General features: G+C 39.7%; 2 protein-coding genes across 2 annotated transcripts; one reads left to right on the top strand and one right to left on the bottom strand.

The window, feature by feature from the left end:
* Window positions 1-851: 851 nt before the first annotated feature.
* On the top strand, window positions 852-8,979 carry tpp1 (tripeptidyl peptidase I). Its single transcript, XM_032500010.1, has 13 exons — window positions 852-939; window positions 1,351-1,425; window positions 2,120-2,259; window positions 2,528-2,678; window positions 3,087-3,208; window positions 3,337-3,521; window positions 3,664-3,862; window positions 5,042-5,230; window positions 5,778-5,850; window positions 6,211-6,331; window positions 6,411-6,572; window positions 6,668-6,793; window positions 7,579-8,979. The coding sequence occupies exons 1-13, from the start codon at window positions 929-931 to the stop codon at window positions 7,717-7,719; spliced, it is 1,695 nt and encodes a 564-aa protein (XP_032355901.1). The 5' UTR covers window positions 852-928; the 3' UTR covers window positions 7,720-8,979.
* Window positions 8,980-9,392: 413 nt separating this feature from the next.
* On the bottom strand, window positions 9,393-12,633 carry yy1a (YY1 transcription factor a). The gene is made up of 5 exons (XM_032500011.1): window positions 12,014-12,633; window positions 11,190-11,340; window positions 10,802-10,862; window positions 10,404-10,562; window positions 9,393-10,174 (listed from the first exon to the last, which is right to left on the bottom strand). The coding sequence occupies exons 1-5, from the start codon at window positions 12,510-12,512 to the stop codon at window positions 9,992-9,994; spliced, it is 1,053 nt and encodes a 350-aa protein (XP_032355902.1). The 5' UTR covers window positions 12,513-12,633; the 3' UTR covers window positions 9,393-9,991.
* Between the last annotated feature and the right edge of the window lie 469 nt (window positions 12,634-13,102).

The raw sequence follows: 13,102 nt of genomic DNA, 5'->3' as shown, positions 1-13,102 counted from the left end.
GATATGTTTTTGGATTTTTTAAAACAAACTCTGGATTTGATATCTTCAGTGTGAAACAAACACTATGGTCTGAGTATCTGATTTGAAGCTTCATAACCTGTAATGTGTAACAGTTTGTGTTTAGACAGTGTGGCCTGTTATGTTTCAATAGTTGGCAATTTTTTTTACAATTTTTTATAATATGCAACATATGCAACATGTTAATATGCTGCTGTGTTCCAGTATGTACCCTAAGTCCTAGTCCCAAAAGTCACTTGTAACATTCTTTTAATAAACATTTGTCATGGTTCCCACAGGCCTTGAAATCCTTGAAAGTTTGTGAAATTAAAGTGAAAAAAATCTACACATTTAAAGTGCTTGAATTTATATATAATGTGAATGGGTAGAATAGAAAAAATCTTGTGATAGTTTTTTTAACTTAATGTTAGCAAATAGGCTATATATTTTTTTCCGTGCTAATAGTGAAGGCCAGAGATCACATAGGTTGGGAACCCCCAACACAGTGGAGAACCAGTAGGCTACTTAATTTGACCCAACCTTCCTTTAGGTTTGGTGGAAGCGGTCAACCGGTAAAAGTCCCTCTGACTGCTCTGATGTACACACGGATAACCAGCGACCAGTTTGTGGAAGCTCAGAGATCTGACTCAGATACACAACATGGAGCGTGGATCTATGTCGATCTATGCCTTCCACATTTACCCAATAAAGCCAAAAATGTCAGAGCGGGGATGACTGCTACTGACTTTATACTGCATTCAAATGTTAAATATAAAAAATAAAGTTGTCTGAACGTGTCTGGATGAATTTAAATGCACCAGGAAAAAAAGGGAAGTGAATAACAAAATCACGTGAAAGCATGTCACGTGAGTGCTGAGTCTAACCGTCTGTCCATAGCTGAGTTTAGTCAACTGTACCAGCCGAGGACACGATGAACACACTGTGAGTGCTTTAAATAAGTTCATAGTTATGTATTTTATCATAGCGATAACTTGGAAAGAAAAGAGTCAGATGACGCTAACTCTTTTTAACGTGACTTGTAATGCGGCGCACCTTGTGTTATTTGTTATTAGCCTACCGGTTGTGCTGACCCAGATAGATAACTAGCTAGCTGTCAGCTAACACAGCAGTAATGTTCACATAAGGTTAACGCTAAATAAAAACGTGTCTTTTTGTTATAAATGAATAGTAAGCGAACAGTTTATTATGTTTGTATTGAGCGTGTTAATAAATGCGTGTAATACACACGAAGCAAAGTCACATTGACACTTTTTGTTACCTTTGTCACCCTTACCCTTGCGAGGAGGTTTTTCCGGCTACAGTTATGAAATATTTTGTTTCTTCTTTCACCAGGGTGACCTTCTCCATCCCCTTGTTATTCAGTTCATTGGTCTGGAGTGGATATCTGGAATATGACCAAGATGTCATGTGAGCAAATCCACTTTAAGAGTCATTTCCTTATCTCTGTCCTTTTTAATAAATCATGTTTGTCCCGCACCTTGTTTAAACCCTTTTTTGCAGAATTTGAAAGTTAAACCTTATTGACTTTTTTATAGACACAGACCAGTCTTGACAGCCCAAATGTGCAGCAATTACCTAGCTAGCCCAAATAAAATTATAAAAGGCAAAATCCTTACAATATTCTCGGATATGGAGGGTGGGTTCTTTGTCTGGGAAATTGTCCAGTGATTTGCACCTATTATCATTGCACCAAGTATGTGAGTTTTTTTGAGGAAACTAATACTTTGGAGACTTTTTTGTTTCCAAGTGTGGCACTAAATTAAGTGCAAAAATCCGATTCAGATTTGACCACGCTGAACAGTTTTGATTTCTTGGATGTGTGATGTCTTCCCGTTAATTTGTGGCTGTTTTGTGAGTATTTGAAAACCGTGTAAATTTCCTCATAAACTGCAGAACAGAATTGCACAAATTTAGGAAAAAGAATTGACACTGGGTTGGTCAAAAATGGTCAAATTACTGTAATGTTTCTGAATGTTTGAATAAAGGTTTAGTTAACTGTAGAATCACAACAATGTCATCAGGTTGATTAGCAGCTATATATTCAGTTTCACAGTGTTGAGTAAATTGAAGCCACCTTTAGTGAAAGAAACTGTTTTCTCAGGATACCAGATGACTGGACTCATGTGGGTCGGGTGGATCCCACAGAGGAGCTGGAGCTGACCTTCGCCCTGAAGCAGCAAAACGCTGACCTGCTGGAGGAAATACTCACCCTGGTGTCGGACCCTGACTCAGCACAATATGGTAGAGCTATGTCTGATAATTGCCGGTGGTCTTGAAGTGACCAAACACATTTAGGGTCTAAAAAAATCAGCATACACTTGGTTAACTAAGATGCTCAATGGTGTTTGTGTGGTCACTTGTTTCTAATTCTGTCCTTCATACCGTGAAGCTTATCATAAGGAATATGAACTTAAATGCTCTGGCTTGACAGTTTAAAAAAAACAACTTTTGAGGCAAACCCCTTTTTATAGTACATCAGCGTGACAGAGGTCTGTTTTGTCCTTCACAGGTAAACACCTTACCCTGGAGGAAGTATCCTCCCTTGTGCGTCCGTCTGAACAGACTCAAAAAGTGGTGCATCACTGGCTGCAGAGCCATGGCATTAGTAACTGCCTGACTGTACGCACTAGGGACTTTTTACAATGCACAATGACTGCAGAGTAAGCATATCTTTTTTTAAGCAACATTTGTTCTGCATACCCAACAGTACTTTTTACTTGCTCTTGACACAGTTTAGACACAGAATGTAGTGTATTGCTCAAGTTCCCTCTGTTTGCAAACCATAAAAAGCCCATACACTTATCTCATGATACTGTTCCTCTTTTTGTGGTTATTGGTTAAAATCAAACTTTGTGCTGCAGTCTTTTGAAATTCGTAAATCTAGGCCAAGTTTTACTTACTGGCAGCAGTCATGGAGTAAATTTAACATACTTAGAGTTATATCTGTTTTGCACACAAAGCATTACGTTTCTTAAAAACCTGGAATTGAATCTGATTATATGTCATCAATTAGGAGTGGATTTGTAGATATTCAGGCTGTGGTCGTTTTTTTTTTTTTTTGTATTAAGGGTTGCAGAGACGCTGCTTCCAGGTAGCAAGTTCCACCGTTACATCAGGGACGGCCATTCTCTGGTGAGGTCTTCAGCTCCGTACTCTGTTCATGATGATGTTCACCAGCACCTGGACTTTGGTGAGAACGGTTTCCTTAGCTGTAAAATGTTCAGCTGTCATCTGTGATTGCTGTATATTTAAGTTAGGATCTGTACTAACACTGCTGGATGGATAACGTTTTTGGTATGTGTGGGTGTGTTTCCACAGTTGGAGGGCTTCACCGCCTCCCTCCTAAAGGGCAGGACCTCAATAAAGCCTCTTCTAACAGGAAGCAAAAGCAGTCCAAGGCTGGGGTGCACCTTGGAGTGACTCCTGCCATCTTAAGGGCCCGCTATAACCTCACAGCAACTGATGTGGGAACAGCTCAGAACAACAGCCAGGCTGTAGCTCAGGTGTGACTTTCAGTTGATTAATAATACTGTAAAACACTGTGTGTTGTGTCTCTGTTAGACATGTATACATTAGCTCAGACAGTATATTCTTACCACAACTTGGTGTACTTGCTCACTTTAGCAAAGTGTTTTAATATTTTAGTTCTTGGAGCAGTACTACAGCCCTGCAGACCTGGCAGAGTTTATGGGCATTTATGGCAGGAGCTTCAAGCATCTCTCTCAGGTGGACCGGGTTGTAGGCACTCAAGGAGGAGGAAAGGCTGGCCTGGAGGCTAGTCTGGATGTAGAGTACATCATGAGCACAGGGGCAAACATCTCCACATGGATCTTCACCAATCCAGGTCTGTGTGTGTGTTAGTTTAGATTCTCTACCTGAGCCCAAACTTGACCTGACCCGACCCACGGGTATGGCTGATATTTCCAGCCACTATCCTCAGGCTGGGCCGGGCCCTTGATCAAGCATTTGTGTTTTTTTTTTAAAATCATTACTTTATTAGCCTAATTGGGTGGGGAGAAAGCTATGCCTCTCCAGATATGGTCTCTCCTATATCCGGTGCGTTGCCGGCTAGTGCTTCGGCATGCAGACTGTGGCAAAGGACTGTATTGATTAGATGATTTATACTGAGATTAAATGTGACAAGAAAGTCTCCTATATGGTTCCAGGGTAGGGCTGGAATATCACCACATTCTTGACCAAATACCTCTATCGATATTGCGGCAATAATCTGGGGTTGACAACTGGTGTTTTAACAAAATAGCCTCAAACTTAGATTTTAGATAAGTAATCATCAGTAATGTGGACATAATGTCTAAGTGGAGAAAAGGCAAATAATAGAACAGCAACATCAGTCTGGGAAGTTCAGAAAAGTTTCTGTAATGCAGTCTTTAAAACCAGGAAAACACAACACTTATGTCATATCACAAAATTATGCTATCCAAAATATAAGACAATATCTAGTCTCATAGCCCAATTCCAGTGCTTTGATTATGTTGCTACCTTAATCTGTTACCCACACTTTTTGGGCTGAGGAAGATAGGCTTGAGTTATTATTATTATTTTTTTTTTACGTTTCTTCATTCGAATCCATTGAACAATGCAGTTTACATGCTTCGTCCTTGTTGCATTATTTATGGATTTATGAACGGATTTCTGTAGTTCAAACAACACGGATTTGGACCGTTTCGAATATGGACTCAGAACAGTCCACATATTAAACTGTTGAGTTTAAATCGGGCTCAGGCTCATTATTACAGTTAACTGGTCGGGTTGGGCTTGTTTTTTTTTCTTTTGGGCGTGTGTGTGTGGAGAACTTAAAATTAAAACATTTTATTGACTTACAGTAAAAGTATCTAACAGGTTCCTTCCTTTGTAGGCAAAACACCATACACTTTAGAAAGTGGAGAAAGTACAAATGCATTACTATGATTAGGCATAGTACTTTTTTGGCTTATTACAGTATGCCCACCCACATTTAAGCCCTATCAAAAGACACACATACTAATTTTCTCATTGTCATCAGGTCGTCATGAGTCACAGGAGCCTTTCCTCCAGTGGATGGTTTTGCTCAGCAACATGTCTGACCTGCCCTGGGTTCACACTATCAGCTACGGAGACGATGAAGACAGCCTGTCTACTGCGTACATGATGCGCATCAACACAGAGTTTATGAAGGCTGGCGTCAGGGGACTCTCCTTGCTTTTTGCTTCTGGTCAGTAAGGAGAAAGTATGCAAAACCTATCCTCATGCCTTTTATTTGTAGCAGAGAGTCACATTTTGTCAGTCCTGTTACATGCAATGACTGTGACCTTTCACTTATTTCTGGTTTAGTTTCTAATTCATCTTGTTTGGTCAGTCATAAACCTAATTCCAGTGGACGCAGACAATACCACAACAAATGTAAGCTGTAATTAAGTTTAGCGTCCTGAGACGGAGCTGATGAACAAAAACAAGACGCCCTTGGTCTCTTTGGCAGTGTGTCAACTTACTGTGGCTTTGCTCCATTGTTATCAACATCACATCTCACTTGAAACATCAAAATAACTGTATTGTTTTAAATTAACACCCAAGGCACGTTGGCTCTGGGAAAAAAAGGTTTACACGTTACCTTTTGACCTGTACTTTTTTCCACACCTAACAACAAACCTCAAAATGCTGCCAGTTGTCAATACTATATGATTACCTGCCACATCATCTTTAGTCTCTCTGAGCTTAAATCGTAAAAAGCATCTCTTACATCAATCTTGTACCATGCTCAGGTGACAGTGGTGCAGGCTGCAGACATTTGGGTAAAGAACAAAACTCTTTCAGACCAAGTTTTCCTGCATCAAGGTAAAACATTTCTACATTTCTGAAAGCCAACTAGTTTCTGCATGATTCTAGATACTGATACTAGCTTAGAACTGGACCTCATAAGGCATTTGTCTCATGCATTATATTGTTATTGGAATCTACAAAGGCATATGGATGTTCCATTTCAATCGAACAAAGAATTTACCCTGCACTATGTTTAGAAAAAGACTGATTTAGTGCCTCAGACAAAAGTTGCCTCATTATGTATGTACTGTAGTGTATCTAGTGTAGTGCAGGTCTTGAAATTAATACCAAAAAGCGCTAATACAATCCTTGTTTCAAAAGATTATGGAAAAGCACTAAACATTTAATGCTATATTCCCTGTGTCTTGTTCCCAGCCCATATGTGACTACAGTAGGAGGAACTTCATTCAAGAACCCATTTAAGGTCACATATGAAGTCACAGATTACATCAGTGGAGGAGGCTTCAGCAACGTCTTCAAGATGCCTGACTACCAAGTAATAATATCAGGTCATCAGCTGTTATTGCTCAGTTATAGCAGACACTGTAATTAATTCTGTGGATGTGTTCATCTAGGCCAGTGCAGTGGATGGGTATTTGAAGACTGTAACGGCAACCCTCCCTCCTCAGTCATATTTCAATACCAGCGGCAGAGCCTATCCGGATATTGCTGCCCTGTCGGATAACTACTGGGTGGTCATCAACAGAGTTCCTGTCCCCTGGGTGTCTGGGACCTCGGTACATTTTTTTTTTTAACTGGGTGATGATTTTCCTAAGTGAAAACTAAACCCCACTCACTTGCTTCGTTACATCTTGATTGATTTACCTTCCAGGCGTCAACGCCTGTGGTTGGAGGCATGCTGTCTCTCATCAATGACCAGCGGCTGCTAAAGGGCCTGCCTGCCCTGGGCTTCCTCAACCCTCGCCTCTACAAGCTCAAAGGACAAGCTCTCTTTGATGTAAGTCAAGTTAGTATATATGCATCAGAAAACTTTTTTATAGTTGCCCCTTAAAGCTTGTTTTTAGACTTGATTTTTGTAACAATCTCACGTACACGTAGTAGCCACTTTATTTGGTACACCTGTATCTGTAACCTATTGCAATTCAATGCCACAGCAATTTTTTTTAGATTATTTTTGGGGGCTTCTTTGGCCTTTTATTAGATAGGATAGCTGAACACAGAAATGGAACTAGGTACTAGTTAAATGAGCTGTTGTACTTAACTTGACAACATTATATAAAAGAGGTACCTTGGATTTTTTTGTTTGTTCTTCCTATTTACATAAAGGGAAGGAAGGGCAAAATAATAGACAATAGAATGCGGTCTAGAACATAATTGAATAGATGCCTCTATAAAACTTGATAGGCTTCATTAAAGTAGACAGTAGTTGTATTAGATTATACAGGTGTACATAATAGTGGCCACTCAGTGTATTTACAAAGCATTTTAACAGCGTTTTCAGTGCATGTACAAGTGAAATGACATAACGTATACCCAAGGAACCAAATTGTAGAACTTAATTAAATTCCACTCCTAAATAACTTACTTTTTAGTATTGTCACATTCAGTATTAAAAAACACCAGACAACTGATATATTTGGTCACTTTGCTACTGTAAGTTGAAACAGTGAGTTTTGTATATTCATTAAGACATCATGTTTAAAGAAAGTAGAAGGAAACCATTTTGCAACACATTTTGTAATCATTGTCTGGTTCCTAAATGCTGTGCATCCTTGTCTCCAGGTGACTGAAGGCTGTCACCTGAGCTGTCTGGATGAACAGGTTCAGGGTAAAGGTTTCTGTGCTGCACCATCGTGGGATCCTGTTACAGGCTGGGGGACACCGAACTACCCTGCACTGCTGGCTGTCCTGCTAGCTGAGTGAAACCCCCCCAGTTCATGAGTGAAACCATCAGGGTGGCATCTGCTCTGAGAGCAGGTACATACATGGACATATATATGCACATCCAAAGGCAGGGCACTGCAGAAGAGGGAAAACAATGTCTACACTTTAAAATGTATGCCTGTTTTATTGAGTTCATTTGAGGTTGAAACACTGCATTATTCAGGAACATTTTTATCTGTATATTTTTGTTCTCCAAAAGGTTTAAAACTGTTTCCTTAAATATTTTGTAGGTCAGGGATAGTGGTGGTTAGAGATTTTAAACGCTACACTGCAGTTGCTTGTTTCTGCTGTTCGCTGCAATATAACTGACCCAGATTTCTCTTTGAATCAAAAACATTTACAGGCAGATTAGTGTTAACTGTAATCTTATGCCTTAAATTCATGCCACTAGATACAGAAATTGGAAGGTTGGCTAAGTGGTTGCTATGCATTCAAGAACATGTACTAAAATACACACACCAGTTCAAGTTCTTAGATGTACACATAGGCCTATTTAAGTACTTTTTTATATTGATAGTGTTATGTTTAGCTGGCACAAGAATCTATATACAAGATGCAATCATTTCACAAAATCAGACAATTTAGCATGAAATTAGACACATTTTGTTTGTATTAAGACAGATGGCTAAAATGTGTAATAGTGTCTATTTTGCCATACTACTATGCAGGGATAAGCTAGGTACAAGTCATCATTTAATGTAGTAACAAATAGACCATTGGCATGCAATTCTAAAAATGTACTCATGTATTTCAGATAAAACTGGAACAACAATAAGATTACCAGGACCTTTTTAAAAGTTGATATTTACTTTGGTTTGTTGTGGTTTACTCTGTTAAATTAACCAAATGCACTGTACTATGTGGGTTAAAAGTGATTTAGCAGTTCTTCCCACCAGCATTGTTGCAGTTGTTTTTATCCTTAAACCACGTAAATCCTCAAGTCAGATATTTAATGTGAGAGACTGCCTGTGCGAGTTTATTAAAGATGGATTTTTAATTGACAATGTGAATTGATTGTCCAGGATTACCCTGTGAAGGCTGCTCTATATGCTATAGTTTTTAAACATGTACCACATGCTTGTGCAAAAGAAAATGTAATGGAAATGAATTGCCAACAAATCATGTTACAACTAAAGACTTGATTATAACATCTGAGATGAGCAGCTGGCAAAGTGAGCAAAGAGTATCTCTTAAAGGCGTTATCCAAATTAAACATTTAATTTCCAATGCATATTTTGACAGCCTCTCTTTTGTATTTGTCTAATTTCAGACAAACAATGAGTCGACAGCGCTTGCCCCATTGTTACACAATTTAGCCGCTGTAAGATGCCACTTTTAAGCTGCTCAATTTAAGTGTTAAGACATGACACAATTGTCAATCATGTATATGCAGTGCACTGAAAAATGTTTTTTTTCTTGTCCATGTTACCAAACAAAGAAATAAGTGCTTTATTAAACAACTAAAAAAGCAACTTCAATACTCCTATCAATTAATTGCAAATGTGAAATGATTGAGCTTCAATAAAACCGTTGCTTGGGCAGCTTGAGTATTTGTCTCTAAATGACATTGCAACTAAACAGCGGAATAATATAAATGTTGCTTATATTTTCGGTTGAGTTTTGTTTGTAAAGAGGACAAATGACACTTTGTATTGGTAGTGCAAGGGGGGGGAACATTTTAATTGGTGATCACTATTGAAACATGGCTATTATCTACATGATTCTGATATTGTGTTGTACAAAATGAAAATATGCAAAGACCCCCCCCCCCCCCCCCCCCCCCCGAAACACACTCACATGAAAGGGAGAGGTAAAACAAACAAACCCAAGAATGGCTACGGGGACAATCTTACTACTTACATTACCACAGAGCTTATGTCAAACAGTGTACAATATGCACACTTGGGGAAAGTACAAAATTGAAAAGGTCATTGAGGATTGATGCAAATTTGACATACTTTGCAAAGACTTTGACCTGGCTGTGTTAAGGTATAAATACATTTTAGGTGCAGATCCGTGAATTAACATCTTCACAAGAAGAAAGTGTAAATTGTTCCATCCAGGTAGCGCCAAGGTAGGGTAGGAGGCCTGAGGGGGTCGGGGTTCTCACGAGTTCCTTGTTTAAACCTCCATTAGTTTATCAAAAAGTTTGAGAAAAGATCATTTCTCAAAAACCTTGATGATACAAATGGGACTTCTTGTCTCACAACAAAGCATGTCGAGTCCTCCATTGTATGCTCACATTGTTGTTTCACTGGTTGTTTTTGGCTTTGGCATGTGTGAGGATGTGAGACTTCAGGTTGGTTGACTGGGCAAATTTTTTGTTGCAGCCATCAAAGGGGCACACATACGGGCGGTCTCCAGTGTGAATACGCACATGTGTGCGCAAGTTAAAGTCCAGAGAGAACCGCTTGCCACAGCCCTCAAATGTGCACTAGAGATGAGAGAGATGAGTTAACGCTGCTGCATGTCTCAACCTGGCTCACAGATAAAGTTATAGCATTTCAACTGCAGGCATTTGAGATGACAAGAGAGGTTTGCATTTAATTGCTCTTCCACAAAGCCATATGGGTCAAGTTTCTTATCGAATCAAAGTAAAAGTATGCAGCTATCTCCAGAAGGAGGAAAATAAAGTGACCTGCAGGAAGTAAAAAGGACCTCACCTGGAAAGGTTTCTCTCCTGTGTGTACGAGTTGATGCCTCTTCAGTTTTGAACTTTCAACAAAGGCTTTGCCGCATTCTGCACAGACGTGCACACGAGGCCCGTGGGTATGCAAGTGTTTTCTCATCGCTGAGTTGTCCCTGAACATCTTGGTACATCCCTGAGCGGGAGAAAAAAAACAGATAAAGCTAATCACTCGGGACATATTGACTTTACTGTGTAGCTTTAGCAACTGAATCACATCAGCTCTTTAAACCAATGTATTAAAACATGCATGTTCTCAGTAAGTTAATGTCAACAAAGACATACAGTACAGAGTATGATTCTGTTCATGTATGTTAACCTTAATCTTTTGCACAGTATTGTATAAAATAGTGTAATAAGCAACACTGCACTCACTTTGTGTGGACAGGCTATTGTCCTGGGTGCATCGTCTTCTTTTACCTTTCTTGGCTTCATTCTGCAACAAAAATAAAAGTGGTCATATCATTAGACTGTTCCCAACTATCCACACCCCTGAAATACAAACACTTAACAAATAACTCCTGGTAAAACATTTATGAGTAATGGACCATTTCACATCACACGCTGGTTTGACCAAATGAACTGCATTACACTTTTACACCATTTGTTTTTAATGTTCATATAACTGGCTTCTACTGAAGCAAACTCATTTCTCTTAAAAAAAAAAACTCTTGTATGAATACATTTATTTTATAATAGCCCACTGAATTTGGCTCGCCATCATCCAGCCTGACTTAACATGAAAATCAACATGACCACGAACCGTGCAAACTCTGCCAGCTGTTTGGGGTCTGAGAGGTCAATGCCTGGTATGCCTCCAGGAGGAAGCTTCTTTCCTGTCATGTATTCAGAATAATCCGGAGGAGAGTTTTCACCCGTGATTTGCTCCTCATGGTCTATGTCCTTCTTGTCATCTGAATGAGAGGAACAAATGGGTTGATAATTAAGACAGTACCAGAAGAACACGTGCAAAGAATTGATTAAAGCCATTTCGAGCTAAACCTTAATCATGTCACCCACAACCCTCCCGATATTTCTTGCCAAACTTACTTATTTACTACTAATTAAATGTCTAGTAGGTTTTAATTCAACAAACATATTGTAGACATGGCCACCAAATGTATCATTGTCACCAGTGTTATTATTATTATTATGTTTAACAAATTGGGTGGAGTATTAATTTTGTTTTCACTTTCATCGGAAGTGTGCAGTGGAAGTGAAGTATAAGGGGTTCCTGAAGGCACCACCACCGCTACCGTTGAACTGAACTGCGCCACAGCGGCCTAGCGGATCCAGCTGCACTCGATCCCACTCTCGCCGCCATCTTCGTCGGCCAAATAAACGCCATTTTTTCGGGACGCCATACTTATTAGACCGGGAAATATGGCGGCGCCCATCGACACATAAAACATGGCTTCCCAATAAAAACAAAAACATAACAAATGGATTTTAAGTGGTTCCGAGTTGGAAAATAGCTCATACTTTAGCGAAGGACAAGGCCCCCACCGGGCCCAATCAAACGGCACACACACTGAGAACAAAGCGAGGGGGCAGCTTGAAAGAATTCACTCAGGACTCTGAACTTACCCGATGCCCACATAGTCACTGAAAACTCCCCCTCCAACGTTTTTATCTGGACCTGTTTCTGTTCCCATTTTCTGCCCATTTCTCCCCCGCCCAGGTAGCTCCTTTTGCCTGCTTTTTTTCCGCTTCCAGCCCTTTTCATCCGGCCCGTCGACGAGCTTCTCCCGGCGACAGTAACGAGAGTCTGTTCGATATAGTCCTCCTCTACGGCGGGGACTGGGATGAGGATTTGGTCCTCAAAACCGTCATCCGTGTGCAGTTCAGAGTCATCCTCACCCACCACCTCTTCTCTTGTTTGCACCAAAATCACCTCTTGGTGCGAGTGAATAGAGTTTGGATCACCCGTGTCAAGAGGCTGTAAGGCGATCATAGGCTGATGTTCACCGTCGTCTCCAACAATTGTTGTCTCGATTGTCTCTACTTCGATTTCATGCAGTTCCACTATTTCGGCTGGCATTTCTGACCCGTCCGCTTCTATGTACAGGGTGTCCCCCGACGCCATAATAAATTTCTTATTTCCTCCTGCTTAAATGCTATTTTTACACTCTTTTTTTCGTCCTATCAACACTGAACCTTCCTCCTCCCTCTCCGTCAACAACTCCACTAGTATACTCTCGTCGCCACAATGCTCCAGTTTAGAAGTCTCGCGTGATTTAGACCACGTTCAAATATGGAACTCAAACATTTATCTGCAGCGTCTTATTTCTATAGCCTATATATCATGCCCATAAAGATATTAACATCAATCCAGATGTGCATGTTATCAAATAATTTTAGGGAACAATAAAAATGTTCACATGAATCAATAAAGGTAATATATTAATATATTTAAGTAGTGCTTCAAAAATTATCTGACAAATCCCGCTAATGTAAATGAGGACGGACCGTTATAACGTTAACTGAGTCTTGATTAACATTTCAGCTTCTTTATTTGTTCCACTTAATGCAAATTATAGTTGTATATAGTGATTATTTCTTTGTTTATTTGATTAATTTTGTTTTTTTGTGTAAGCACAGTGTGAGCAACAATGCTCCAAAGAAAGATTCCTCGTATGTGTCCTCTCCTGGCGAATAAAACTGATTCTGATTCTG

Source organism: Etheostoma spectabile, chromosome 20, assembly GCF_008692095.1.
Source record: "Etheostoma spectabile isolate EspeVRDwgs_2016 chromosome 20, UIUC_Espe_1.0, whole genome shotgun sequence".
Lineage (NCBI taxonomy): Eukaryota > Metazoa > Chordata > Actinopteri > Perciformes > Percidae > Etheostoma > Etheostoma spectabile.
This window is presented reverse-complemented; position numbering and strand designations above follow the sequence as displayed.

What these genes read in the sequence shown, in the direction of transcription:
- tpp1 (XM_032500010.1), top strand. An exon ending in GAATATGACCAAGATGTCAT is followed by an intron (nt 1,426 to 2,119) that starts GTGAGCAAATCC and finishes CTGTTTTCTCAG; the next exon opens with GATACCAGATGACTGGACTC. An exon ending in CCCTGACTCAGCACAATATG is followed by an intron (nt 2,260 to 2,527) that starts GTAGAGCTATGT and finishes TGTCCTTCACAG; the next exon opens with GTAAACACCTTACCCTGGAG.
- yy1a (XM_032500011.1), bottom strand. Translation starts at nt 12,512, where the DNA reads ATGGCGTCGGGGGACACCCTGTACATAGAAGCGGACGGGTCAGAAATG. An exon ending in AGTGACTATGTGGGCATCGG is followed by an intron (nt 11,341 to 12,013) that starts GTAAGTTCAGAG and finishes CCTCTCATTCAG; the next exon opens with ATGACAAGAAGGACATAGAC. An exon ending in CAGGAGAGAAACCTTTCCAG is followed by an intron (nt 10,175 to 10,403) that starts GTGAGGTCCTTT and finishes TCTCATCTCTAG; the next exon opens with TGCACATTTGAGGGCTGTGG.